Source organism: Rousettus aegyptiacus, unplaced genomic scaffold (assembly GCF_014176215.1).
Source record: "Rousettus aegyptiacus isolate mRouAeg1 unplaced genomic scaffold, mRouAeg1.p scaffold_m13_p_4, whole genome shotgun sequence".
NCBI classification, from domain to species: Eukaryota; Metazoa; Chordata; class Mammalia; order Chiroptera; family Pteropodidae; genus Rousettus; species Rousettus aegyptiacus.
Window position 1 is genome coordinate 127,853,393 of NW_023416307.1, and position 27,995 is coordinate 127,881,387.

The window sequence follows — 27,995 nt, forward strand, 5'->3', positions numbered from 1 at the left end:
CGGGGATGACAGTGGCTTTGCCCGTTGGGGTAACGGTCGTCGTCTCCTGCACTTGAGGCACCGCATAGGCCGTGGGATCCATTAAGGCCGCAGCAACTCGGGCCCTACGGAACTAGAGTGGCGCGTGGAGTCGGGGTGAGAGCGGCGAGGCACGGGGGGAGGGGCCTGCGGCGGGGCCTGCTGTGTGCGCTGGGCGGCGGCGGGGCCTGGCGGTGCGAGCGCTCGTCTCAGCCGCGGCCGGGCGGGCGCCGTGGGCGGCGGCGGTCGTCGTTCTTGGCGCAGGCGGTGACCGTGTGTGAGGCGCGGAGAAGATGGCCGGGCAGTGAGGGGCGGTGCTTGCGCCTGGTGACCTCGGAGTGAGCGACTGAGGAGCAAGGGGCGCCGCCGCGGCCCGGCGGGGCCTCCTCCCCGCCCCCTCCCGCCGCCGCTGCTGCCGCCGCCGGCCCGCGCACTTCCTCCCCGGCCCTCCCCTATCGGGTGCAGGACTCTCCTGCCCACTTCACCACCTCAGGGAAGAGCGGGGCTATAACCGCCGGGGCGGAGAGCCAGGCGTGATCTGGGCCTCGCGTCCGATATGGAGAGAGCGGCAGCGGCAGCTTCCGCCAGCCGCAACAGCAACATTCGCCGCTGCCGCGGCTTCGTGCATTAGATCGAGGAAGCCAACGCCCGAGCTGTCGTCCTTGCTATCGCTGCTGTCTCCGCGCCGGGCGGTGTAATGGAGTAAGGGCCCTGCAGCCTGTGAGAAGCGTGCCCGCCCCTTGGACCGGGCCGGGGCCTGCTCCCGCCCAGCTCGACCTGAGGAGGTACCTTCGCGTACGGAGATGCAGCTCGAGCGAAGGCTGCCCGCGGAGCCGCGGGGCTAGACTGAGAGCCAAGTCCCGGCCCGAGCGCCGAAGCCGCCACGTTCTGCGCCCCGTGGCCGCCCGGGACAAACTCGAACGCTGGTTTTTCTTTCTCTCTCTTTCTCTCTCTCTCTCTTTTTTTTTTTGGTCTGCAAGTCTCAGGGACGGAGGAGGGGCGCCAAGGCCCCATGTGTGGGAGGATTGCTTCGGCTCCACAAACTTGCACGGATTTTGGTTACTACTTTGACCAGTGGTTCTGCTCTGATTTACTCCGAATTGTTGCAAATTCGCCATTGTTCCTTGGCTGCTTACAAAGTTGGATCCGGAATTTCTTTTCAACCGGGAGCCAACGGTGTCGAAGTGTCTGCAATGAACCCCGTGAATGCTACTGCTCTCTACATTTCCGCGAGCCGCCTAGTGCTCAACTACGACCCCGGAGACCCCAAGGCGTTTACTGAGATTAACAGGCTCTTGCCTTACTTCCGACAGTCCCTGTCGTGCTGTGTTTGCGGTGAGACGTTTTTTATTGTTCCCTTTTCAAGGCTTGTTTTAAAAAAAATATGGGCAATGGTAACAGGAATGGTTCGACAGCTTAGTAGTTTGTATTAAGCTTTTGTTATTTGTGCAGTAGTATACGGCCATTGGTTTTGAAACTTGCCAATGGACTTTTGCCCTGCATTTCAGAAAGAATCCATCTAAACCGCTTTGTACAGCGGCCTGAACGTTCAAAACTTTAATTCGCCTTGGGTCAACGCCTTACCATTTCTGGTGATGGTTTTTTTGTTAAGTTTTTTAAGTGAGGCGAAATATGCATGCATCTTGTTCCTTTTTAAAAAAACCTTCGGCACGAAAGTTGATGTAATACTATCTTGGTTAAATCTGGTTAAAACTTGTATGTGTGGCGTGCAGCATTTTGGTGTTATGTGTGGGTACTGCTATAATGTGATGCACCTCATAGCTAGTGAACTCAGTGTGGAACTTTTCCCCAGGTTCTTCAACAAATGCTTTGAGGGACCGTAATCAGTGAGCCAAGGAATACTCATGGGGTACTCTCCTAACTTTTTTAGATGGTGGGATTTTTACAGGATTACGTTTCCTGTTTTGTGGCCTTAATGTACTGTGGACTGGTAGAGGGGTTGTTTTAAGTGTTTTTGTTCAAAAAATATTAATTTATGCTGGGCAGTATACTTTCAAGTTATTTTTGAGAGATGAAGATGTACTAAAATGCCTAATAAGTAGAAGTGTCTTAAAAGTGATAATTTGGATTAACTGCATATATAATGTGTTTCAAAAAACCTATTCTGAAAACGTTAATAAAAAGGAAAGGGCAGCTGACAGAAAATAACAGTAATACTTTCCCCCACACTTCATGTTCTTATTTTGCTAGAATTTTGAGATTTTTGTTGATCCATTCCTTTAGTCAAGACTTGAGAAATTCAGGCATTTCAGGCTTTCACTTTATCTTAACTTAGATAAAGAGGAGTAATTTTGTGACTGTTCACTTGAGATTCAACATTTTCCGTATAGCTCTGGGCAAGGCACTGAGGGGGTGGGAAGAGGTGAAGATTGTGTGTTTTTGCACACCAGGTACTTAATCTCATAAAAACTTAAGTAATTATGTTACAATGTGGTTAAGCTCTACTGTACTGGTGACTGACAGTTAATACCTTTATAGGGAAGCACTTGCCCTGGGCAAATCACTTAACTGCCCTGGGCCTCAGTTTCTGAAAGTGTAAAATGAGAATTTTGGGCTAGATTCAAAGTTCCCTTTCAACTTAAATTTTACTAATGTAAGCATAAGAATTTGATTAGTTTCAAGCTACCTTCTTACCCCACTCCCACTTTCTATGTAGTGCTTCTTTTTATGTCTTACCAGCTTTCGATAGTTTACCAACTGAGGAGATGGAGCTGTTTGTTATAGCTTCTACACAAACCTATCTTGGAGGGATTGTTCTGGTGATGTAGGGGTGATTGATGTAGGGAGAAAGGGCATAGGGTAGCCCACCCTGGCCTGCTGGAACAACAGTAGAGAGTGATGTCATTATCCAGGTAACACTTGAAGGAAGATCTGGTAAGTCTCCTTTTTACTAGGTGGGTGGGACTGAGCTCTCTAAGGGGGAAATGATAGTTTTGAATCGTGTAGATGCTTGGAATTTTAAATTCTTATCAATAGTTTCAGGGTAGTTGTGGTCTAATTGAACATTTTCCCAGATTCTAACCTGGATTTTAAAAAATGACATTAAAGGTAAAACTACACTTAAATTGAGTTTCCCAACTGCAGTGGTTTTCTTAATTTTTTTAAACTAGGCAACACAAGGAGAAATTTTATTGACAGTGGAGCTTTGTAATTCTTTTTGTTCAACTTCTCTCTGTCACCATCCTCTGGAAAAGATTTGTAGGTTGTACTTCTCCCTTATAACTAAGTAGTTGGCATAAAATTTCAACAACCTAGATGTAGGTTAAGTTGTCCCCCCACTCCCCCAGTCTCTTTGGATATAGTCTGCGGTTATTACCAGATAGAAAAAAAAGAGTCATTTAAATTTAGATCCAGTGTTTTAATCAGCTTTGTATCAGGTGTTATCCTAGACTTTTTCTTAGTTGAAAAAACATTAATTAATAGGGCATGTGCAGTCTTATTTCATGAAGATAATATGTAAAAATTAAGTTTAATTCTGTCATAGTACTGTACATGGGGAGTATCTTTTGACAGATCCTCCAATTTATGACCCAGTCCTACCTTTTAAGCCTTGTATTCTGCTCTCTTACATAATTTTTCTGTTTCAGATTGTTGTTTTTGCCGTTTCAAACATATATGCATTGTTTCCCTCCTCTTTCCCACCTTTTGCTTTCCGAAGTTCCTTCTGCCTAAAACATAGCCTGTTGTCCCTCTGTGATCTAACTCATCAACTCCCTCTCACTGTTGTGAATTCTTCCTTGCTCACTCCAGTTAAAAGTTCTCTTAGACCTTTGAACCTCTATAACCCTTTGTTACAGTCACAGACACTTAAAACTCTGCTGTTTTTATATCTAATTCTTCTGAAATATAAGAGAACATACTATCTTTTGTACATTTTTGTTTTCTTTCTGCTTCATCCTATCTCTCCTGCCTAGTGACTTGCATGTAGGTGTTCATGAGAGATTCAGGAAGAAAAGTGAGAGGAGGTGAGGGAGGGAAAGTAAAACTTTGATTTAGGTTCAAATCTTGGCCCTTCTACTTACTGTGTAGGTAAATTGCTTTAACTTTTTGCCTTAGCTTCCTTTATCTACAAAAGGGGATGACTACCTTCTTCATGTTGGTTTCTCCAAATTTATATGTGGGTTTATTTTTAAGTGAGAAAAAACCTTTTGAACCCATGAAAACAGTCTAAGAACTTAATGTCTGGTACATATGTGCTTAATATCCCATTCTTATGCAGAAGTAGTTGGGAGGAAGTAAGAGGAGACTGAGCTGTCAGGTCAGTTATTGTCAAACCTAGACTATTCACTGGAATTACAGGTTTGGTTATCATTGTTCTTTGAAATGTTAAGTAGCTGATTATCACTACTATTTCAATTGTTTTGTATATTTAAACTTTCTGAAGTGAATGGGATAGCAATGCTCCAGAGAATTACTGTACTTTCTAGGCCATGGAAACAGTGACCGAAACAGTATTACTGTGGGTACGATTTTTTGTGTCAGTTTTTCCTCCTTGCTTCAAATGTTGGATGTACTTTATCATTTAGCAGGAAGTATAATTTCTTTATGGCACGAGATTTGATAAATTCTGTCATAGAGATTTTAAGTTTTTTGTTAAACTTGTAAGTCCTCAAATGATATAACAGGTTTGAAACGTAGAATCAGATCCTGTTAGAATTGGAAGGACATGTGAAGTGGAAAACTATTACTCTGAGATATTTGTAATTCCATAAATTAACATGGTCAAATCTCTACTCAAGCACATGAGTATTTTCCTGGTGTTTTGAGTCTAGAAACAGAGTGGTTTCAGTTTTGGATTTACTGACTAGTTGTGGACCTTTTGAACATCCAGTTTTGCATTTATAAAAAGAAGGGGCTGGTGATCAGAGTTTCCTGTTGACATAGGTGACAAGCTGATCAAGTGTTTCGAATGTTAAATACTTAAAAACAAAACCCTACCTTAACACTGCTACTTTTACATTCCACTGGACGATAGGTGGTTCCCTGAGGGTAAGAGCCTTCCTTGTATTATTCACCATTGTAGCCCTACACCTGACAATCACTGGCTCAACTTGTTGAATGGATGAAATTACCATTAACAACAAAAGTTTCTCAGTAGGAAGTATGTGCTCTCAGAATAAAGTATATGCCTTAAAACTAAATAGTTTTATGAACAACCTCCACTTTTTTATTTTCATTTTGCCATTGTTTGTGCCCCCTACCCTCCAAGAATCGCTTCTAGTGTAGAATTTTGATTCTCTTTTGACTGAGCAAACTTATTTATATTTAAATGGGAAAAATCTTTTAAAATGAACTTTGAACATAATAGCATGGAGCAACTTTTTTTTTATTTTTTATTCATTTTTTTTTTTTATGGTGATATTGGTTAATGAAATCTGGTAAGTTTCAGCTGTACATTTTAACAGTAAGGCATATATATGTTCACATTGTGTGTTCACCTCCCATAGGTAACCCTCCCCTCTGGTAACCACAAGTCTGTTGTCCATGTCCGCGAGTCTCTGTCCTATTCGTTTGTAGCTTTTAGGTTTATATCCCACATATAAGTGATATCATGTGATTTTCAACTTTTCCTGTCTGGCTTATTTCGCTTAGCATGATTATCTCAAGGTCCATCCATGTCATCACAAATGGCAGTATTTCATCTCTTCTTATGGCTGAGTAATATTCTATTGTATATATGTACCACAGCTTCTTAGCCAGTCATCTATCGTAGGACACTTTGGTTGCTTCCATGTCCTGGCCACCGTGAATAATGCTGCTATGAATATCAGTATGCAAATATCTTTTTGGATATAGGTTTTCAAGTCTTTGGGGTAAATACCCAGTAGAGTGATTGCTGGATCATATGGTAGATCAATTCTTAGTCTTTTGAGGAACCTCCATGTTTTCCATAGTGGCAGTACCAATTTGCAGTCCCACAAGCAGTGTATGAGAGTTCCTTTTTCTTTGTATCTTCTCCAACATTTGTTGCTGCTTGTTCTGTTGATTATAGCTATTCTAACAGGTGTGAGATGGTACCTCATTGTGGTTTTGATTTGTATTTCCCTAATAGCTAGTGATATTGGCCATTTTTATGTGGAGTGATTTATTTTAAACTATGTATCTTTTAGATATTGGTCCCCAACCGTTTTGGCAGCAGGGACTGGTGCTTCTGTGAGATCTAACATCTTATGATCTGAGGTGGAGCTGAGGCAGTGATGCTAGCTAGCGATAGAGCACACTGCAAATACAGATGAAGCTCTCCTGCTGTTCACCTCCTGCTGTGCAGCCCTAGCAGCCATGAATGGTACCACTCTGCAGCCCAGGGGTTGGGGGACCTCTGTTTTAGTGGAAGCTAAATTAAAAGGCCATTTGACTAATTGTGCATAAGTTTTATATTCATGTTTTATGTTTTTTTCAAACTTGAGTTCATATGATACTTAAGATTTTATTTTTCTTGTACTTCAAATCACCGTAATTAAAAATTTTTAATAAACATAAAATTTGCTCTTAATCAGTTTTCATTGTACAGTTCAGTACTAGGTATATTTATATTGTTGTGAAACAGATTTCCAGAACTTTTTTATCTTGCACATCTGAAACTATACCCATCAACCTATCACTATTTCCCCCTTTCCCCCAGCCTTTGGTAACCACTATTCTTCTTTTTGTCTTAATGAATTTGACTTCTCTAGGTACCTCAGTTAAGTAGAATCATATAGTATTTGTCTTTTAGTTGACTGGCTTTTTTCACTTAGCATACTGTCCTCAAGGTTCATCCATGTAACATAACAGGATTTTCTTCCTTTTTAAGGCTGCATAATAATCCAGCATGTGTATATACTAATTTTATCCACTCATCCAAGATGGACGTTTGACTTGCTTTCACCTCTTCGCTTTGCAAATTGTGTTGATTTGAACATGAGTGTGAGATAACTCCTAGAGACCCTGCTTTCAATTCTTTGGGATATATACCCAGAAGTAGGATTGCTGGATTGTATGATATTTCTATTTTTAATTTTTTGAGGAACCTCTAATACTGTTTTCCACGGCTGTTACACCATTTTATAATCTTGCCAACAGATTAAGTGTTCCAAATTCTCCACACGCTCGCAAATACTTGTATTTTCTGTTTAAAAAACAATTTTTTCTTTTGATATCTAATGGCTGTGAGGTGATAAGTCATTGAGGTTTTGATTTGCATTTTTCTAATGATTAGTGATCATCTTCGGAGAATATCATTTTTTTCTTTGAAAACTTAATTCACTCATTACATTTTTATTAATTACCTGTGGTGGAGTAGGAAGATGAATAAGACACGTGGCCCTTTACTCATATGTTGTTCATGTTGTGGGGAAGACAGATAAGTAAACCGGCAATTATTGGATAAGTGCTGTATTAGAGGCACTTAATATCAAATCTCAGGCATCATAATAGAACTACTTATAAGTTAACTTTATTGTACATGTAAATTTCAGAAACTAGCCATTAACGAGTATTTTCCTCCATATAATTTGTTTTTGAATAGCCGTTCAAGTCAGTATTTAAGTAACTTGATTGGTGTTAAAACAGAAGTTGGTTTAAGAGTTTTTTCCTGGGACTTAATTCAGTTCACCTGTTCTCTATGATGTGGGAAGACTTCTTTAGGGAGCATTTATCTAGTGGGCTGATATGGAGGAACAATATTTAGTAATTTGTTTCGGTAGATAAACTTTTATTTCAGATATATTTAACTTTTCCTAAGGAAATAATCTCCTTTTTACAGCTTCCCCTTTTAGTATTCTAAAAATTAGTTCTAAAACATTAGTTCTACTTGGGTATGTTTATGCAAAAGGGAGTTGCCTTAGGGAGAGGACACACTATGTGCGTTCTGGATGCTGAGAGAAATGAAAAGAGGTTTGTTCCACAGTCCTTTGTCGTATGACATGACCATCTGGAAAGTTAATAATACTAGTTTAAATAATGGTTCAGGGCAAGCTGTATGGCCCTGTAGAATTAGGCAGGAGAAATTGTGTTAGTCTAGTGAAATCTAGGAAGTTTAGGATTTTGAGCCAGGACCAAGAGGAGTGGCGAAGTTAGTGTTCATTTTTAGCAAGGCTTGAAGGAGAGAACATTTGGTCTGTTTAGGCTGTAGAAAATCAAGTTTGTAATGAAGAGTCCTAGAAGGAGAGCCCTTTCCCTATATTGGTTATTCAAGGGCCTTTTGTATGGGGAGCTTTGATGCCAGGTTAAGGAATTTGACATTTACCTTGTAGACCTGCCCTCGCCCCCCTCCCCCCCCAGTGTACTCTAAATCACCTAAATCAAATTACCTAGAAGCTCGTTAAAATTCATTCAAATTTCCACATCAGACTGATTTGGAATCTCTGTGGGCAGGATCTTGTAATCTGCATTTTAACCCTTCATCTTGATATGGGGAGGGAGGGGAATTTGCAAATCACTGTTGTAAGCATTTGAGAAACAGCATTTTAAGTAGGAGAGCGATGAGATGGAAATTTGTTTTAGATTAATTTGGGGGTAGAATATGGGATTGATTACTGAATAGTGGTGGCAGTGGTAAGGGAACAACGTAGATAATGCTAAGTGGAATTTTTGTTGTGCTTATGGTTATAACATTTTAATCCTTTGATATGTACCATGTATTTTTTCATGGTTGGTCATATTTCACTATGAATAGAATACATGAGACATTTTCTACCTTTAAATTTATAAACATGTCTGGCACAGTGCTTTCACATAGTACATTCTTGATCAAATATACCAAATTTATATTTAAGAACTGACAATCTGGCAGTTTAATACAGGTCATGGGAAAAATTGAAGGAATCAAAGGTAATTCACTTCATATCAGAAATGAAGTCAGGAAGGGCATTGATTTTGGAAGGACATGAAGAATTTAGATAGGTTGGTTTGAAATAATAATGACAGCCCAAATAAAATATTCAAGGATTTAACAGTTGGGTGTTGGATTTTGGGAAGGGTCAGGTGCTTGGGAGAGGTTGCAGTTTTGTTAGGGATTAGAGTAGATCATGTGTGCTGCTGATGAGAATGAAGAGAGAAGGATAAGACAATGTTGAATAATTTGATGGTGCCTGAAGGTTGAGGTTAGTGAGGAAATAACTGGAAATATGGTTAGGAAAGGATAAAAATATAATTAAAAATATTTTATGCCCTTCCTTGAATACTTTGATTTAAAAATAATTTTATATACTGTTTAATAGAATAAATCAACATATCTTGTGAGTCTCGGGGTTGTGGTTTTCATTCTCTGAAATTCAAACATCCAGTCCTTTTTTTGCACTTCTCTTTATTTGTGTATTTGCATGCGTGCACATGCAACCACTCACGTATAGTTTGCATTAATACCATGCTGTCATTAATTGCTTAATTCTTTATTGTATTGGTTTCTCTCAGTTGACACTTCCCTCAGGAGCCCATTTAGCTACTTTTATGTCTGATTAATTTAAATTTGTTTTTGTGAGTTCTGATGTGCTTTCTAAATTTTGTCTTAAAAAGTGGTATTTCACAATATTCTAATTACTTTTACATTTTTCTCTGTGTCCAACTGTCACTTGACTTTAAATTCAGTTTGTTTTTTACTCTGTATTTTCTCTTTTAAAGATTATTTTATTTTTTTGGTTCTGTTGTCAGGAAATTAATTTAGATAACTTTTTTTTTACCTTACTGTATATATAGCTATTTTTCTCATCTTTTTCTTGCTCTCAGTCCATAGTATTTTAGCAGAATTATTTTCATTCATTATCCTTTTACTCTAGAGGCTTTTTTGAATTTTTGCAGTATTGGACTATCTGGTGTTCTCTAGTATATAATATAATATCTGTTTTTAATCGAGTTTTATAGCCAGTGTATTTTGTGTGTCCTATTATTACTTGTCAGCATTTGTCTACTTTGTTATAACCTACAGAAAATGTGCACTTAGAATGTGTTCTTTGGTCCAAAACTTGGAAGTAAGTTTTCTGGCAAAACTGAATGGTTTTAAAATAATTTATGCAAAATATAAAGGCATACCTAAAGTGGTGGTGGGCCGTCCAGTGTATAACCTAAGGGCTTTTGACCCCCAACAGTTCTGCTAAATACGATTCTCTTGATGTTTAAATCTGCGTGATGATTTGATATTTAGGACTCTGGCCATATGTAATGTAGTAATCTAGGAATTGAAAAGGGCATTCCAGTCCAAGCATCCTTGTGATGAATTTCTGAATCCCCTCTACAGTTAGTAAATTGGTTGTCCAGCCTGTAACTGAACATATTCAGGGTATAACATAGGACATGACTATGTCGTATCCACCAGAAGCTGTGGGCTGTCTCAGAGATCTCTTGTTCTCATTGAGCTTGCCAGCTCAATTGTTTCATAGGTCTTATAAGGTTATTCTTTATGATGAGAATCTGTAAAACTCTAGGCAGAAAGGATCATATCCAGCCATTTTTTATATCAGATAATCTTTTCTGTAATATTCTTGTAAGTTCATCCAGGCCTTTTCCTGAATACCTTGGGGTTAGGGAGCTAAAATCTATTTTGGGAAATAGCCATATTGTTGTTTGACGCCTTTTTTGAAACAGTTTTCTTTTTAGAAAGTTTTTGCTTTTAATTTATCCAAGTCTCTTCCTCTGTAATTGTTTCTTGCTGGTTTTTTTTTTTGGTCCTCTGGAATAGTTCAGAAAGCCTTTGATAAATTTTTACCCTTCAGCTATTGGAAGACAGTTTTTATGTCTTTCCTCAAGATAAGCATCACTAAGTTACATGTCCTGGAACCATCCTGGTTTCAGTTTCTTCAAAAGTATGGACTTTTGTGCCCATGTCCATGGTATTTAAAATTTGGCCCGGTGGGATTAACTGCCTTGATGACTTGGACAAATTATTTAATTTCTCTTAGTTTCATTTGTAAAATAAGGCTGTTGGACTAGAGCAGAGATTTGGTTGTGAATTTGACCCCCAGCCTTTTTTTTTTTTTTTGGCTTGGTTAAAAAGTAACAGAAATTTGAGGGTGGCTCCATAGTGTAGAGGTTATCGCGTCTGCTTTACATGCACAAGGTTCTGGGTTTGAACCCCAGGCGGAGCCATGGACCAGGCTCCCTGAGTGCACCAGGCTGAGGATGGGGGGTGGGTGGTTGCGCCACTAGGGTGTGGGAGGAGATACCCGGTGTCCAGAGATCCACTTCTTAAGGGGAAACAGCAACATCCATAGGTCAGAGGTGGAAGTGGGAGTGGGAGGGGGAATTAAAGAGAGAAATTAAAAAAAGAAAAAAAATTTTATGGAATTTGGTGGTTAAAGTTTTAAAATCTAGACTTCACATAAAAATCCAGATTTTAGGCACCTCTTAGATAATTATAAAGTCTGGCAACAGTGGATGTACATTCCCTCATGGCGTGGGATCACTAGCTGTAGTTGAGGGGGTTTCTCCTTTTTGGAGGTAGATCTCAGCCTTCTCCAGTTTGACCTTGTGCCTTCCCAGCCTTTGTTCCTTTTTTTTTTTTTTTTAATTGCTTGTATATTTGGATTTGTAATCCTCAGGGATGGAGGAATTTGTAAGGTTTCTTGTGCTCTAGACATTATTTTGAACTATTGAATTCTAATATTAGAATCTCAGAGTATTTTATGAAAACTTCTTAACCTGGATACAAATTGGGATTGCTTTATCTTGTTTGGCAGTTGAAGAACAGTTGTTGGTTCACAGTGTTTCTGGTCAATTAAAACATTTTCACAAGTTGGTTGATAATATTTTTCACATCTTCTGTATCTTGAACTGATATTCTGTTTTGTCAATTTATGAGAGGTGTTGAAATCTCTAATTACGGTTTTATCAATTTCTCTGTAATTTTATCAGTTTTTGCTTCATGTATTTTGAAGTTCTGTGATTAGGTACATAAAACAATTTCAAACATGGAATATAGTTCTAACTTTAATTTTTAGTGTTCTGCTCTACTAATTCTGTCATCTCTAGGTTTGTTTGATTTTTGTGCTTTTTATGGGTCATATTTTCCTGCTTCTTTGCATGCCTTGTTAATTTTGATTGGATGTTGGACCTTGTGACTTTTACCTTGCTGGTAAAATATTACCTTGTTGATATTTTTGTACTATAAATGTACTTGGGCTTTGTTCTTAGGGTGCGGTTATTTGGAGACAGATTGATCCTTTCGAGGCTCGTTTTTAAGCTTTTGTTAGGTGGGACCAGAGCAATTTTTAGGAGTTAATTTTTCCACACTAAGGCAAGAATTTTGTGACTACTCTGATGCTTTGTGTTATTTTGAGGTTTCTCACTTTGGGTGGTGGGAACAGAAATTATTCTGCTGCTTCTGAATGATAAAGGGATTTTTCTCTTTGCTCTTTTTGGGTGGGAGGCAGGTGATTCTTTATCCTGGGATAGTTTCCTCATACACGTGTGCTAATCAGTACTCAGCTGAAGACTTGAAAGAGACCTTGTCTAAATCTCTGGTGCTTACTCTGTGCAGCTCTCTCATCTCTAGTATTCTCCCCTGAGAAGTCCAGCTGCCTTGACGTCCCAGGTCTATCTTCTCAACTCAGGAAGACCACTACGCTTTGTCTAGGCTTTCCTTCCTTGTGCTGTGGTCTGAAAATCATCTCCAGACAGTAAGCTGGGGCAGTTGTAGGGCACTGCTCTTTTAAGTCACCTCTCAGTGATCACCGTTGTGTGTTGTTTATTACCCAGTATCTGAAAAACCATTGTTCTGTCCAGTTTTTTGGTTGTTTCAGATGGGTGAGTAAATTTGATTTTTTTGTTTCGTCTAGAAGCAGTCAGATTATATTCTCAGTTTATGCCGTCCCATACAGCAGCCACTAGTTTTTTGGTTAGGTATATATTATGTGCTTAGTAGCCACATGTGGGTAATGGCTACTTTATTGGATGTTGCAGATATAGAACATTTCCATCATTGCATAAAAGTTCTACTGGACAATGCTGTAACAACTGAAGAACTTAGATTTGTCCCTGAAAGCTGTGGGAGAATTAAAAGATACCCTTCAATGGTTTCATCTCAAGTTTTGATTTTAAAACGTTGAACTAGATGGGATTTTGAATGGATCAGATCATTGGAGCTCACTGCTGTTTATTTATAGAACAATTTCTCCAACATAGTATTAGTGAACCAGGTTCAAGGTCTTCTGCTAGTAGTAAAAGGTTTCTGCTAATATAATTTGACTGTTTTTCTTCTTTTACAGTGAGGCAATTTGAGATGTCAAATGCATATTGGATCACATGGTGCCATAACTAGTTAATAATTTCGCTCAATGTTTCTGTTTGTCATGAGGGTTTTAAATTGTTGTAATTCTTAGTCATGCGTTTTGTTAACTCTTAGATTATTTCAGTTCTTTCAATTCTTGTATGTCCAGTGGACCATTGGTTAGGGACAAGAAACATTAAGAAAATTAAGTTTATTGAAATACTAGGTAATGAGCGTAAAAACAATAATTTTAAATATTTGGTTCAGGATTATTACTACCTCTCTGCAATTTGTCTATGTTCTAACACCCTGTATGTCAACAAGGCATTGGTAATTATTTAAAAAACTATTAAAAGAGACTATATAGTGATAATACAATATGGCCTTTTATTTTTAGAAAATAAAGACTACTTACACTTGGAATGTGTTTGTAAATACCTGTCTTAAAGCTACCTTAGTTCATCACTTAGTAATAAAACACAAGAATGGTTAAAATTTTTTAGTAAAAAATACAAGACCTCCAAACATCAAGTCATGTTTGCAGTTTTTTCCTTGTCTAAAGTATTGTTTTTAACATTTTTTAATTTACAAATGAGATGTCATTTTAAAGTAGCTATGTCACCAAATGCCTTTTTTAAACATAATTTGAATAAAATAAGATGTAATCTTTGTTAATGGAAAGTCAGAATTTGTCTTTGTTGTATTAAAACGAATTTATAATATCTTTAATATGATGAACAAAAAATATATATTTTTTAAAATCTCATTTCCTACCTAAATGATTAGGATAAACCCTCAAGAATTCCTGTTACTGTGAAAGATGGCATCAAGGTAAAAAGGGTTAAAGTTCTGTTAGTGATTTTTAATCTGGGTTGTGTATCAGAATTACTTGGGAAGCTTTTTAATATGTATTCTTGGCCATCATCTCCATCAACTGAGCATTGAGTCAGTTCTGTTCTACCTAGGCTACCTAGGTGATTCAAATACTAACTGGATGAGAGTAGGGTTGTCTTGGAATATTACTTGTGTGAGATTAACAGGTGCACTTTAAAAAGGAATGTGTGCCAGTAAATTTAAGCAGTACCATGTTAAGCAAGTTTCTTGACAGCTGTAGTATTCAATTTTAAGACACTAGTATATTTTGGGATCACTCTTCTAGAGAGTATTAAAACAAAACCCGTTAATGCTTTCTGGTTCATTGGAATACCAGTTTGGGAAATTTGGATCTAGATGTATATTTATTTGATTCATGTTTGGTCTTTCAGCTAGGAATCAACTTAATTATGCCTAATTTACCAGCCCATATTATCTTATTGGTAATAATTTAACGAGAGACCCATCATTGCTTTGCTAAAATATGAAAATAATGGAATATTACAGAAATACTCTGTAACCATCTGTAACCACAAAACGCTCTATAAAAGGCTCTCCTACATAATTATTAAATTAAGATAAATGATGTCTGGCATTCTCTTATTTTTTACTCAAGTATGAAATGAGGCATAACTTGAGTTTATGAACATGTTGTGGGTCTGAGTGGTTATCATTCATTTTACCTATGGTGAGTGTTTGGTTTTTTAGTTTATAATGGTCATTGGTTGGTGAAGCTTACTTTTATATAAACTGTTGAAATCACCAAGAGTGTCAGGAAGTATTTTTCATAGTTTTAGATTAATAAAGACAAAAAAAAGTTAAACTCTAGGTTTTAACCACTCAAATGTTCAGTAAATAGCTTGTCTTGAGTAACAGTTCACACTTTTAATGTTGCATTGTTTATCGATTTTCTTTCTTTTTAACTATTGGTTTTCATTTCTCAGCTAACTAGTTGTATACCTTTTCCCAAACTGGCAACATAGATTGTTTTTTATCTTTTTCCATTCTCCATTTCCTTGGTATATATATTTAGCTATCACTGATCTCAGTATAGTAGTTATTTAAAATGATGGAATGAACTTTAAAATAATTACTTGGTCAAGTTGTCAAAATATTCCAGTGTGTATCATCATTTTAGTGATTAATGCATATCTGTTATATTCCCTTATTATTATTAAAATGCATATATTTTTCTGCCACGATCATTTGAGCTGGATCTTTTAAAACATTTTATGAGTCTGTGGAATCCAGGCAGTCAGGGGATAATGGTCTGGGGCATATCTGCTTGAATATTTAATTAGAGAACTAAAAATTTCTTTGAAACCTTTATTTGTCATTTAGACCCGTTGATTTTTTGAGGCATGTATTTGCTTTTTGGTTTACAACTAAAATAAACTTGCATGGAAGGAAAGTAGTATAAGTGCTGCTCAATAAAAAATTTAAAGAACAGGCTTGGGTTAGGAAGTCCTACCAAGGAAAATGGTGCTGTTTTAAGAGGATTCTCTCATCTCGAATTCATTTCTCTTTGACTTTATTCTTTACAGTAGCATTCATACTCATGAATTTTGCCTAATGAAAGGTTTTTAAGAGGTTTAGACTTTGGTATATGCCTCCAAAAGTATATTAGGCACAGGTTTTGCAAGATTGAAAACAAACTTGGAATCGTTTTAATTGTCCCAAAGTTCATTCAATAGTGCCCAGTGGTACATGTGATCTTTTTATGGTGTCATTTTTGTTCTTAGTTGAATCCAGATTATTTCCGTGTGTATACGTATCTAGATATCTTAGTAGTTATTGTTTAAAAACAGCACATCTTTAATTTTGGTGTGTAATTTCGGTGATATAATTCAGAGGTGTGAAAAAGATTGGAGAATCCCTTGCTAAATGGGAGTAGCAGGCTTTAACACAGTGCTTGGTATATAATTGGGCCCCAGAAATCACTTGCTTCAGTGATTAAGGAAAGAGAAATGTTTTCCTAAGTGGAGATAGCCTAAATAACGAACTCATTTGGAAAAGGTGGAGAACGTCGAGATCTTTAGATCAGTAGATTGGACTATATCGTTTAGGCTCTGTGTCAGACTTTTGACATCAGTAGAAGTTTATGCTTCCACTCTATATGTGCCTTAATATTGCTGTTGGAGACTGTAAGCTGAATGGATTATGACTGATTGACTATAGTTATTCTCACACTGCAAGAAGAGGGTATATTTATATATTGAGGATGATCAGTGTCAGTTTATTGCTACTACTAGAAAAAAGTCTTTTCTAGTAGTGGCAATAAGATGAATAAGTAATGCTTTATATAAAATGACATCGTATATGAAAACCAGCTTATCCTAATCATATGAGTTTAATATGTACATACTTATGTGCATAGTTTTATACATATATTATGCACATATATACATTTAATATCCCCACACACAGTCTTTAGTTAAGATTTCTGATGCCGTAAATTTTTAGACTCGTATGTAGGCTGAACTTTTTTTGTTGGATTCTGTTTACAGAGAAGATGGTATAGTGCTTTGTAGTATATCTGTTCAATTGAAACATTTAAGATAAACTTTAAAAACTGAGGTCCTGTATAGAGAATCCAGACAGGACTCTTGCAGCTCCAGTTTCTGAGCAGTAAAGACTTCCTGACCCTCACAAAACTATTGTTGAGCATCCATATTCCACTTCCTTTCATTCTTCCTGCCCCACTCAGTATTGTACTTGGTCCTGTTTCTTCTTTTCCCAAAAAGGTTTTTCATCTTGTAGTTAGTTATCGATTCTTATATGGCCCAATTTCATTCTTTTTGGTTAGTGGTAAGAAGCAAAAGTTGTCTCAGCAGGTGCTATGAAGTTAATGTAGGGATGGCGCCTGGTAAGTAGAAAGAATACTGGGTTGGAAATCAGTAAGACTCGGTTTGTATTTCTCATTGCCAGTAACTAGCTAATTAATCTTATGAAAGCCCATCTACGTTAAAATGACACCATAGGAAAAGTCGATTTCCAGGGTCACGTTAATGTGCTTTTTAGGATTCATTCATTGTACATTGTCCATGCTGTAGAGCACTGGTTGCCAACCTTTTTGGCTCTAGGGACCAGTGCTCCTATGAGAATCTCATGCCTGATATCTAAGGTGGAGCTGAGGAGGTGATGCTAGCACCGGGGAGAGACCTTCTGCTGTGTGGCCTATTTCCTAAAAGGCCATAGCCCCCGGAATTGGAGATCCCTGCTTTAGAGGATGGAAACATCTGAAGTATATTTGAAACAAGAATGGTTAGATTATTTATTAAAAAAGTCTTGCCCTTATGTTGCAGGAAAGGTTTGCCTAGCAGAAACCAATACTGCATTCCTAAACAAAATATTTGAAGATTTTCTGTCTGCAACATTTGAGAGTGTCTTTCCAAGATCAAGCATGCAATTTGTCATCATTCAGTGAAATGTTTTGTCATTGCTTAAGTTACCATCCTGTCTTGGATCCAAGAGCTTCCTTCACAGCAGTGTGATTTGGCTGGTAACAAAATTCTTTTTGCTGTTAATAAGGCCCCCTCCCCCCCTTTTTCTTCTATATATTTCTTTCTCTGTAGGCAACTGTTAATATACTTAGGTGCTCAGTAAAGTTATCTGGGCCATTTGGAAAGGAACGGCTGATGAAAAGTACGTTATTTTATTCAGTTGTGATTGCTGAGGAAATTGGTTTTAGAATCAATAACATAAGTGAATCTAGAAAACTTCCTATTTAAGAACTTTATTTTTGAGTATTTTATGATAACCAGTTAATAAGTTTTTTTTTTCCCCATAGAGTCACTTTTATTGAGAACTATAGTTTTAGGAAGTTAGTAAGTTTCTTTAGTAATGATTTGAAGAAAATCTCATGGAATATAATTATTCCATTTTAGCAAGTGAATTTTGTCACTTTTATTCTTTTTCTCTTTTTTCCTTAGAGCTTTAATATGAGTGTCTAGTAGTTTTTTATTTTCTAATTATTTTTGATAAGAGTCCATTTGTTGGGAAGCAAATTTAGGCTCTGTTGGAAAGCATGTTTTGAGTTAAGTTTGTTGAAATATATCTTTTTTGATACCTCTTCCTGTTTTACATTGCTTTATCAGCAAAAGCAAAAAACTGCTTTCTGTTTTTTGTGGGACGCCACATATTTTACACATCTGTTGGTTTTTATACTGTTTTTATTTTTCTGTTTTGTTTTTTGTTAAAACTGGTTGCGGTATTATTACAAAGATTTTTTTTTTCCTTTCCAGATATTTTCCCATATACTCCATAAGTCTAAGTATTATAAGATTTGAGTCTTCATGTGGATTTCTTTACTGTCTAACATTCTAGTTTCCAAGAATGTTTCTTGGGGAAATGTTATGATATGTTATGATATGTTTTTTTTACTGTTAGTAGTATTTCATTTGATTCTTGCCTAATTTTTCCTGATCTTCAAGTGTTATCAACAACAAATAAGATTTATATAACATTAATGCATGATTTGTGATTTTTGATTGGGCAGTCCTTGTTGCTGTAATAGAAACATGGCTAGGAGGAGGAATTCTGGAGACGGGGTGGTAAATATAGAATGTTTTGATTTTTGATAAATGCTCTTTTTGTATATATGCCATTTAAATTAGAATTATATGGTGCATTTCTGTTAAGAGCCAAAGTTAAGCCATTGAGAAATTCCTTAAACCATTTTCCATTTTTATTATTTTTTATTTTACTGAAATTATTTTTATTGGGATAATTTCTTCTCCATGTAAACCTTAAAACAATGATTTGATTCTTTAGTTTCTTTGTTCATGTCTAATTTTTTCATATTACATTTTAACCTGTTGTAGCTTTTGCCATTGTAGGTTCTATTTAATAATTATTATTATCAGATCCACTGTTCACTGGATCATTTTTTTAGTCATTAATAAATTTTGTTAAGCATTCTAGCCATTAGTTTTATTTTTTCTTGTGTCCCCTTTCTGTACTTCCAAACTTAATTTCCCCCAGTAATTTGGTCAAAATATTAATGAGGTTAAACTTGTTATTTTTAAAGTGGAGAATCAAAAGATCTTGCTTCAGAAGTGGTAAAGACTTATTTACTTGGTAGTCTACATGTCAACATGAAATTTATGGTGTCATATGGTAAAATTTATGGTGTCTGCATGTCAGCATGAAATTCACTCCAAAATACCTTTACCAGTGGTATTTTGGAGTGAATGAATTATCAGTTGCTTTGTTCAAATTGGGGATCAGTTATGTATTTAAAAGAATTTACCAACAAAAGAATGATGTGTTTTTTTTTATTTGTTTATGCTAAGGAGGAGTGCCTCTCCCTTGTATGGAGAAAGGGGGGCAAACCAGTTTGAGACCTAGTTACAGTTTGTTTATTTTGGTGCTTTGAGTCTCTCAAACTTAGGCTGCTGTGTAAATCTTGATACTGGCAGTGATTCTTGTCAGGGGTAGGGATAAAGTGCATGGCAGCCAATCCAAATATTAGTTTTGGTATATTAATAGGGTAAAGTAATGATATGAATGATCTATGTTAAATTATTTAATAAAGGAAACCTTTGTGGTTAAAAAACATGTTTATTGAGAAAAGTATACCTTACAAAATGTTTTTTTTAATGGCTGAATTAAAGCCCCTTTCTAAGTTTTAACAGTTTTTCCTCAGGTTAAATCTAAATTTGGTTTAAAAATTATTTAAATTGTTGATTTTGTTAGGTGCGATAATGACATCATGGTTACATAAGAAAATGTACTTTGTAGTGATTTCTGCTGATTTGTATAAAGGTGAATTGATGTCTGGGATTTGCTTTGAAATATTAACAAGAGATAGGATAGATGAAGTAGATGTGACATAATCTTGATAGTTACTGAATCTGGGTGACAGGTATATGGAAGTTGATTATATTATTTCCTGATTTTTTTGTCTGTTGAAAATTTCCATAATAAAAAGTTTCACAAAATTAAGAGCATTAAGAGAATTTTTTAAGCATCTTATTAATTAGAAACAGTTTTGTATTCCCAGAAATTCCCAGAATTACCATCATGGTAATCTAAATTGTAATCTCAAATTATAATTGGCTAATTTAGAGATGGAAAAGGTAACTTTTTAAAGATGGAGTAAAAATTAATATTTAGTCTAGTCTTTACAGTACAGCAGTTAATATTGTTTAAACAGGGCACATAGTATCAAATTTAGTTACAAGAACTTTTATTTTGTAAAAGGAGGTAATTCTTGTGATATATTGCAGATTAAGGATTCAAGGCAATGCAGTGAGAGATTTTCTTGTCATGAACTATAAATCTTTGAAGTTTAAAGATGTGTATTTTGAGCAAATCTTTTTTTTGTACTTGAGTGTGAAACTATATGGAACACGATCTAAGCTTAGATATAGTAAACGTCTCTCCAAACACTCCACAGTTTTTATAGTACAGTCTACCAGTGAGTGACACATTTCCTGTTAACTCAAATTGCCTATTTCATTTTTTAGGATAAGCTTTTTTTTTTTTTTAATGCTGTTAAAAGTGTTATCTGATATTTCTTTATTTGGTGGGAAGAGGAGTTTTCTTAGGAACATACAGTAGGTGTATGGCTAATACTTACCTAACTCCTAAGAAGCATCTGAACCTTTTTCTTTGTTCCTGGTATCACTGGAGCTGCCTTTGTTATGAGATGTAAAGAGACTTCTCTGGGAATCTTTTGTGGGTTATGGTTAGCTCAGCGCATCAAAAAGTTTGCCTATAGGCATCTTTAATAAAGTGTTGTAAATATTTGTGTTGGGCAATTCAGTAGGTAATAAGAGGCCAGGTGATGAAAGTTCCTAACTCTGGTAGTAGAGTTATGAATCAATAAGTAATAGCTTTTATATTTTTTCTGGCTTATTTTCTCAATATTAAGTATACTCTCCTAATAACTCATAGAAGAATGCAAAAGATGTGTAGGATATACGTTCTTTAAGGTGCTTGAATAGTACAGGGGTGGTTTTGATGACTGGTAAAAAGATCTGTGATATAATGAAAGCAAGAAGAGGTAATCACTTAGGTTGTGCAGTTATCAACTCATTAGGGGTTATAAAATGATGACATTCAAATTATGTCATTCTTCATTTGTTTGCTGCCTTGTTCCTGTAAAGAGAAACCTCTCCACGATTTGGTTATTTGGTCCTATAATTCATATGTAGTTAAATCAGAATAAATACTTGCTCTTTATCAGTACCTGGTTGGTTGCCTGTTAGGAAGCACACTGCACAGAGGTGAGCAGCGGGCAAGCTAGTGAAGCTTCATCTATATCTGTAGCCTTTCCCCAGCGCTAGCATCAGTGCCTCAACTCCATGTCAGATCATCAGACATGAGATTCTCATAGTGTTCTCTGGTGCCAGAAAAGTTGGGAACCACTGCTCTAAAGGATTCCTGCATTGGGTAGATGGTTGGACTTCATAACTACTGAGGCCTTTAAAAAAAAATTGGAGTCATGCAGTCATTGCCACAGTATGATAGAACATTTTTATTGCCCCCAAAAGAGTACCATTGTGCACATTTACAGTTAACCCCTATTCCACTCATAGCCTTAGGCAACCACTGTTTCTGCTTTTCTGTCATTTCTAGACATTTTATATAAATGGGGTAATACAGTATATACTTTGCATATGGCTTCTTTCATTTAGCATATTTTTGAAGTTCATCATGTTATGGCATGTAGTTCTTTTAATTGCTTAACAGTATACTGTTGTATGAATATGCATTTCGTTTACTCACTGGTTGATGGACATTTGGTTTCCAGTTTTTGTCTTATGAATAATGCTGTGCATATTCATACACATCTTTTTATATGGAAATATATTTTAATTTCTCTTTGAGGAGGTTCTTAGAATTGCTGGTTTGTATGGTAAATGTATGTTTAACTTTTTAAAAAACTACCACCTGTTTTTTTAATCTATCTATTTATTTTAATCCTACAGCACGTGGAATTCCTTGGTAGTCTCCCATCCAAGTACTAACCAGGCCTAACCCTGCCTTAGCTTCCAAGATCAGATGAGATTGGGCACGTTCAGGGTGCTTGGCCGTAGATGCACATTCACACAGATAATAAAGAAAGGTTCCATTTTCTTTACATCTTTGCCAACTCTTGGTATTGTCTGTCATTTTGAATTTATCCATTCTAATAGGTATATAGTAGTATACCATTGGTTTTACATTTTTTAATAACATAATATTGAGCATATTTTCATGTGCTTATTAGACATTTGTTATTTTCTTGAGTGAAATGTTTATTCATATCTTCTGCCCACTTTTTAAATGGAGTTGTTTTGTAGGAAAATTTTAAAAAGTATGTTAGAAGTCCTTTATCAGATAAGTGATTTGCAAATGTTTTCCTCCAGTCTGTGAATTTTTTATTTTCTTAATGACATCTTTTGAAGCACAAGTTTTAAGTTTCGTGGAAATCCATTTTACAGTTTTTTTCCCCTGTCATGGATAGTGTAGTTGATGTCACATCTAACACTTTGCCCAACCCAATGTCATGATTTTCTTCTGAGTTTTCATCTAGGATTTTAGCTTTTATATTTAAGCGTCTTTGAGCCATTTTGAGTTAATATTTGTGTATGTTGTGAGGCAAGGACTTAATGGACTTTTTTTGGTTTTGCCTTTGGATATCAAATTGCCCCACACGATGTATTGTAGTACTCTCTTTTCCCTATTAAATTATCTGATCACCTTTGTCACACAGACCAGTTGACCATAAATCTAAAAATTTCTTTATATGTTCTCTTTTATTGATTTATGTGTGTATCCTTTTGCCATTACCACACTATCTTGATGACTGGCTTTATAGAAGATTTTGAAATTTGGTAGTGTAAATCCTCCAACTTTTTAAATTCTTTTTCAAAATTCTTTTGGCTATCTAGTTGCTCTGTGATTTTTATCTGAATTTTATAATCAATCAGTTTCTTTAACAACAAGTTGCCTGGGATTCTCGTAAGGATTATATTGAATTTATAGTTCAACTTAGGGGAAATTGCCATTGTGTTCAAAACCTTTGTCTAACCTAGGCTTGTCCAACCTCAGACTAGTAACAGCTGAGCTGTTGCCCTCCCCACTGGCCAGCCTCTGAGAAGTCACTTCCAGTGATAATGCCCCTGGGTATATTCATCACTTGTTCAGTCCTAATGAACCTCCTTCTACCATAGCTGCTTAAGGTCCTAATAGGGTAACACTGATGGAGCTAGGTAGTAGAGAATTGGGCAGCTCCAGACTTGAACATCACAGATTCCTACCGTCCTTATTTGAAACTCAGCAGTGTTTCAAATATAAATGCTTCTCAGGTAGTTTTGTTTTTGGTTATGAAAAGGACCTTTTTTTGTTGCTGTTAAAAATTTTCAGGTTTATAATTGCTCCTAAGGAAAGGGGTTTGCTGATTTCACTTGGCTATAGCTGGAACTACTTTCCTCTCCTATTGCTGAGTCTTAAATTATGTGATGTGTATGAGAAAATAGGTGCTGCTTTTGAGTTAATTACTAACCATTTGTCCTGAACTGGGAATGAAGGAGCAGTTACTACTTTGGGGGGTAAAGGTAGAGATAGGCACTGATCTGGTTATTTCTCCTTTCCTGGTTCATATGTGTAGGTCATTTATAATTTGGGGGTGATACCAAGTTAGGGTGTCACTTTCACCTTTATACAGTATTGCTATCCTTAGGATATTTGTGGTCTGTGGCCATGGTCATTTTGTATTCTGTCAGAGAATTTGAGTATTATGCTCCCCCTCACCTTTAATACATTTAAATATATTTCCCATTGCTATATACAATGGGAAATGTTTGGTTTTCTCCAGGAGAATTTGAGTTTAGTACTACTCCCTTCTTGCTTTCAGTAAATAGATATTTTTTTTTTATATCATAACTACATTTTGATTTTCTCTTAGTTTGTGATTAGTTATCTATATAATAATGATTTGAAAATAATATCTTTTTTCCATGAAGATGCCTTTGTACTAATTGATTAATGACCTCAAACTATGTTTAATGAGGATAGGGACTAAGTTTCTCTTGCTCATATTTTCCCAGTGTCTAACACAAAATAATACGATTAATATTGTAGCATTACCATGTTGCCTTAGGTTGAGGGTCCTAAGGGTTTTAAGCCTAGTTTGTGCTTTTGGTGACTAAGCTTCATCTCTTTATGCTCTGGAGAAAGTATAGGAAAGTGGGCCAGAACATACTGTTTGAGGGAGAAAAACAGAATTGACAAAGATTCTGGTTTGAGATAAAGGAATGTGGAATATGGCATGAAAGTGAAGTGAGCTATTTTTCTATTTCCTGTAAGATATATATTTTTTCACCTGGTCTGGTGAGTTTAACCCACTTCAGTTTTAATAGATTACTTAAAATCTCATCTTCAGTATATGAAATTGTAAATTTATATTACTAAAATCTTACTTTTTCTTTCTTTTTCCCTCTTAGGACATTTGCTACAAGATCCTATTGCACCCACCAACTCCACCTGCCAACATTATGTCTGCAAAACTTGTAAAGGCAAGAAAATGATGATGAAACCTTCATGTAGCTGGTGCAAAGACTATGAGCAGTTTGAAGAAAACAAGCAGTTAAGCATCCTAGTGAACTGCTACAAAAAACTATGCGAATATATAACACAGACTACATTGGCACGGGATATAATAGAAGCAGTCGACTGTTCTTCTGACATTTTGGCTTTGCTTAATGATGGATCATTGTTTTGTGAGGAGACAGAAAAACCCTCAGATTCATCCTTTACTTTGTGTTTGACACATTCCCCTTTACCTTCAACCTCAGAACCTACAACTGATCCTCAAGCTAGTTTATCTCCAATATCTGAAAGTACCCTCAGCATTGCTATTGGCAGTTCTGTTATCAACGGTTTGCCTACTTATAATGGGCTTTCAATAGATAGATTTGGTATAAATATTCCTTCACCCGAACATTCAAATACGATTGATGTATGTAACACTGTTGACATAAAAACTGAAGATCTATCTGACAGCTTGCCACCTGTCTGTGACACGGTAGCCACCGACTTATGCTCCACAGGCATTGATATCTGCAGTTTCAGTGAAGATATAAAACCTGGTGACTCTCTGTTACTGAGTGTTGAAGAAGTACTCCGAAGCTTAGAAACTGTTTCAAATACAGAGGTTTGTTGTCCTAATTTACAGCCCAGCTTGGAAACCACTGTATCCAACGGACCTTTTCTGCAGCTTTCTTCCCAGTCTCTTAGCCATAATGTTTTTATGTCCACCAGTCCTGCACTTCATGGGTTATCATGTACAGCAGCAACTCCGAAGGTAGCAAAATTGAATAGAAAACGTTCCAGATCAGAAAGCGACAGTGAGAAAGTTCAACCACTTCCAATTTCTACCATTATCCGAGGCCCGACATTGGGGGCATCTGCTCCTGTGACAGTGAAACGGGAGAGCAAAATATCTCTTCAACCTATAGCAACTGTTCCCAATGGAGGCACAACGCCGAAAATCAGCAAAACTGTACTTTTATCTACTAAAAGCATGAAAAAGAGTCATGAACATGGATCCAAGAAATCTCATTCTAAAACCAAGCCAGGTATTCTTAAAAAAGACAAAACAGTAAAGGAAAAGATTCCTAGTCATCATTTTATGCCAGGAAGTCCTACCAAGACCGTGTATAAAAAACCCCAGGAAAAGAAAGGGTGTAAATGTGGGCGTGCTACTCAAAATCCAAGTGTTCTTACATGCCGCGGCCAACGCTGCCCTTGCTACTCTAACCGCAAAGCCTGCTTAGATTGTATATGTCGTGGCTGCCAAAACTCCTATATGGCCAATGGGGAGAAGAAGCTGGAGGCATTTGCTGTGCCAGAAAAGGCCTTGGAGCAGACCAGGCTCACTTTGGGCATTAACGTGACTAGCATTGCTGTACGCAATGCCAGTACCAGCACCAGTGTAATTAATGTCACAGGGTCCCCAGTAACAACGTTTTTAGCTGCCAGTACACATGATGATAAAAGTTTGGATGAAGCTATAGACATGAGATTCGACTGTTAAATCAGTGGGTCTTTTAACCTACCTCTGGTAGGGAAATAGCTACAGTTTAAGGCAGCTATGGTTTTGTTGGTTTAACTTGCCGGAGCTCCTGCATATAGATCACTTGTATCAAGTGTTTTCATTGCTAAGTTATATGTGTTAGTGTCGGGGAAATAGTTTGCAGATAATGGAGGAGTAACCCTACAACTATATGTCCTTAGTTCTTACAGAACCTCATAGTTTTGAGAACAAATTCTGATGCAACTGATTTATACAAAACGAACTTTGGCAAGGAAAATAACATTAACCTCATTGTTTATGGTCATGCTTTGTGCATAATCAAAGTTTATGATTAAATGTAAGGAAGTGGTATCTAGTCAGTCCATAAAGATTGTGCTAAGTTTTTGTGAAAAAGTAGCCATTAGTCTGTTCAGGAGACTCAGTGCAGCCTTCAGGTGCCATTGATGTTTTCCTGTGGAAAAGCTGATGTGTCCAGCTCAACCTTTGTGCTGACATACCATTTCTGATCATGAAAATTGGCTACTGGTGTATGTAGCAGTTCTTAAATCAGCAGTATTATGAAAGAAAATTTGCCCCTCATTAGAATGTTGAAGAAATCTGTCTTTAAAAAGTGAACAAACTGAAATTCTGTCAGATTGCAGATGTTTAGCTGTTTATGCTACAAAATTCTTGGGAGTTGAGCCTCTTTTTTAGTTGTCTGACTCATTTCTAGAGCAAAAAAATCTTAACCCTTTCTTCACTATGAGCAATGTTCTAATTAGATAGATGGAGAAGAGCAGTTTTATTCTGAAGGTAATTGAATTTAGACAATAGGGTGTGACAATTTTGAAAAAATTGTAAAAGTTTTATTTAGAAATTGGGATGTATTTAAAATAATTTTGGAATAATGCCCCAAAACATATCCAGATTTGTGCATTATACTTATTACTATTGGCCACTTTTTTGATTTTTTTTTTTTTGTTTCCTCTAATAGTCTGCCACAGACTTTATTTTAAATTTTTTTTTTCTTTTTTTTTTTTTAGGGTGCTCTTTGTTACTTTGTTATGAAGGCTTCTTTGTAGAGGCCTAATAAAAATGCCTTTTTATGAAGCCTGTGCATTTAGGTAGGTTTGAATCTAGAATTTTCTTTAGAATGCCCTTTTGCATGTAAAGCACAAACTATGTTTCAGTTTAAATGCACTTCTTCCCTTTAATTTTTATGGGGAAGACAAGTGAGTCACAAACATTCTGTTGAAGGGAAATCTAGTCAGTTGCTTAAAAGAGCACAGCCTGAATTAAACAAGGACTGACTAGGTTGTAAAGAAATGACTTTATGATTTAAAAGAAGAGTTGCTGCTTTGGCAGTGCTTATTTAAAAAAAAAATACTGCTGGAAAATTTCCAATTTTTATTTACGTTCACCATCTCACATGAGATCTGACATACGTTGAAGTTATGTTTTGATTTGGCACACAGCATGTTCAATGATGGTTACTCACCTAGTACAAGACATGGAGAAGAAACCTTTGGACACAGAGCAGATGACACCTCCTTCTGTTTTGTAGTGTATCCTGGTGTCATTTTCTGTGAATGTGGTCAGGTAGTTTTTGTTGTTGTTGGTTTTTTTATTTTATTTTATTTTTTTGGTCTCTTTTGGTGGGGTGGGGGTGGGCTAAAGCCATAGGAAGAAAAAATGTGATGTATGTGTCCAGTATGTACTATTTTGTTTTGTTTTGCAAGAAGAGTTGAACTATTTTTGATAACAAGAGTAAATGGTGGAAAATGCTTCTTAGTTGTCTTGTCTTTATTTGCTTTCCAAGTTTTGGAATTTTATTTTTAATTCTTCTAAGTGTTAGCAGTGTCTCATGAAACATGTATTTGCCTAAAGTCTGTAACA

At 36.5% G+C, this 27,995-nt stretch overlaps 1 protein-coding gene and 1 pseudogene across 4 annotated transcripts; one reads left to right on the top strand and one right to left on the bottom strand.

Moving 5' to 3' along the window:
- Positions 1 to 27,883, top strand: MSL2 (MSL complex subunit 2). Of its 4 annotated transcripts, none has more exons than XM_036219784.1 (3): positions 1 to 135; positions 999 to 1,353; positions 24,529 to 27,883. In XM_036219784.1, the coding sequence occupies exons 2-3, from the start codon at positions 1,212 to 1,214 to the stop codon at positions 26,118 to 26,120; spliced, it is 1,734 nt and encodes a 577-aa protein (XP_036075677.1). In that variant the 5' UTR covers positions 1 to 135; positions 999 to 1,211; the 3' UTR covers positions 26,121 to 27,883. The 4 variants fall into 4 exon arrangements, with proteins under 4 accessions (XP_036075677.1, XP_015995845.1, XP_015995843.1 ...); XM_016140358.2 differs by lacking the exon at positions 1 to 135 and adding an exon at positions 17,398 to 17,594 and having other exon boundaries at positions 1,241 to 1,353; XM_016140359.2 differs by lacking the exon at positions 999 to 1,353 and having other exon boundaries at positions 36 to 135.
- LOC118602132 lies at positions 22,021 to 22,139 on the bottom strand (annotated as a pseudogene).
- Positions 27,884 to 27,995: the final 112 nt, after the last annotated feature.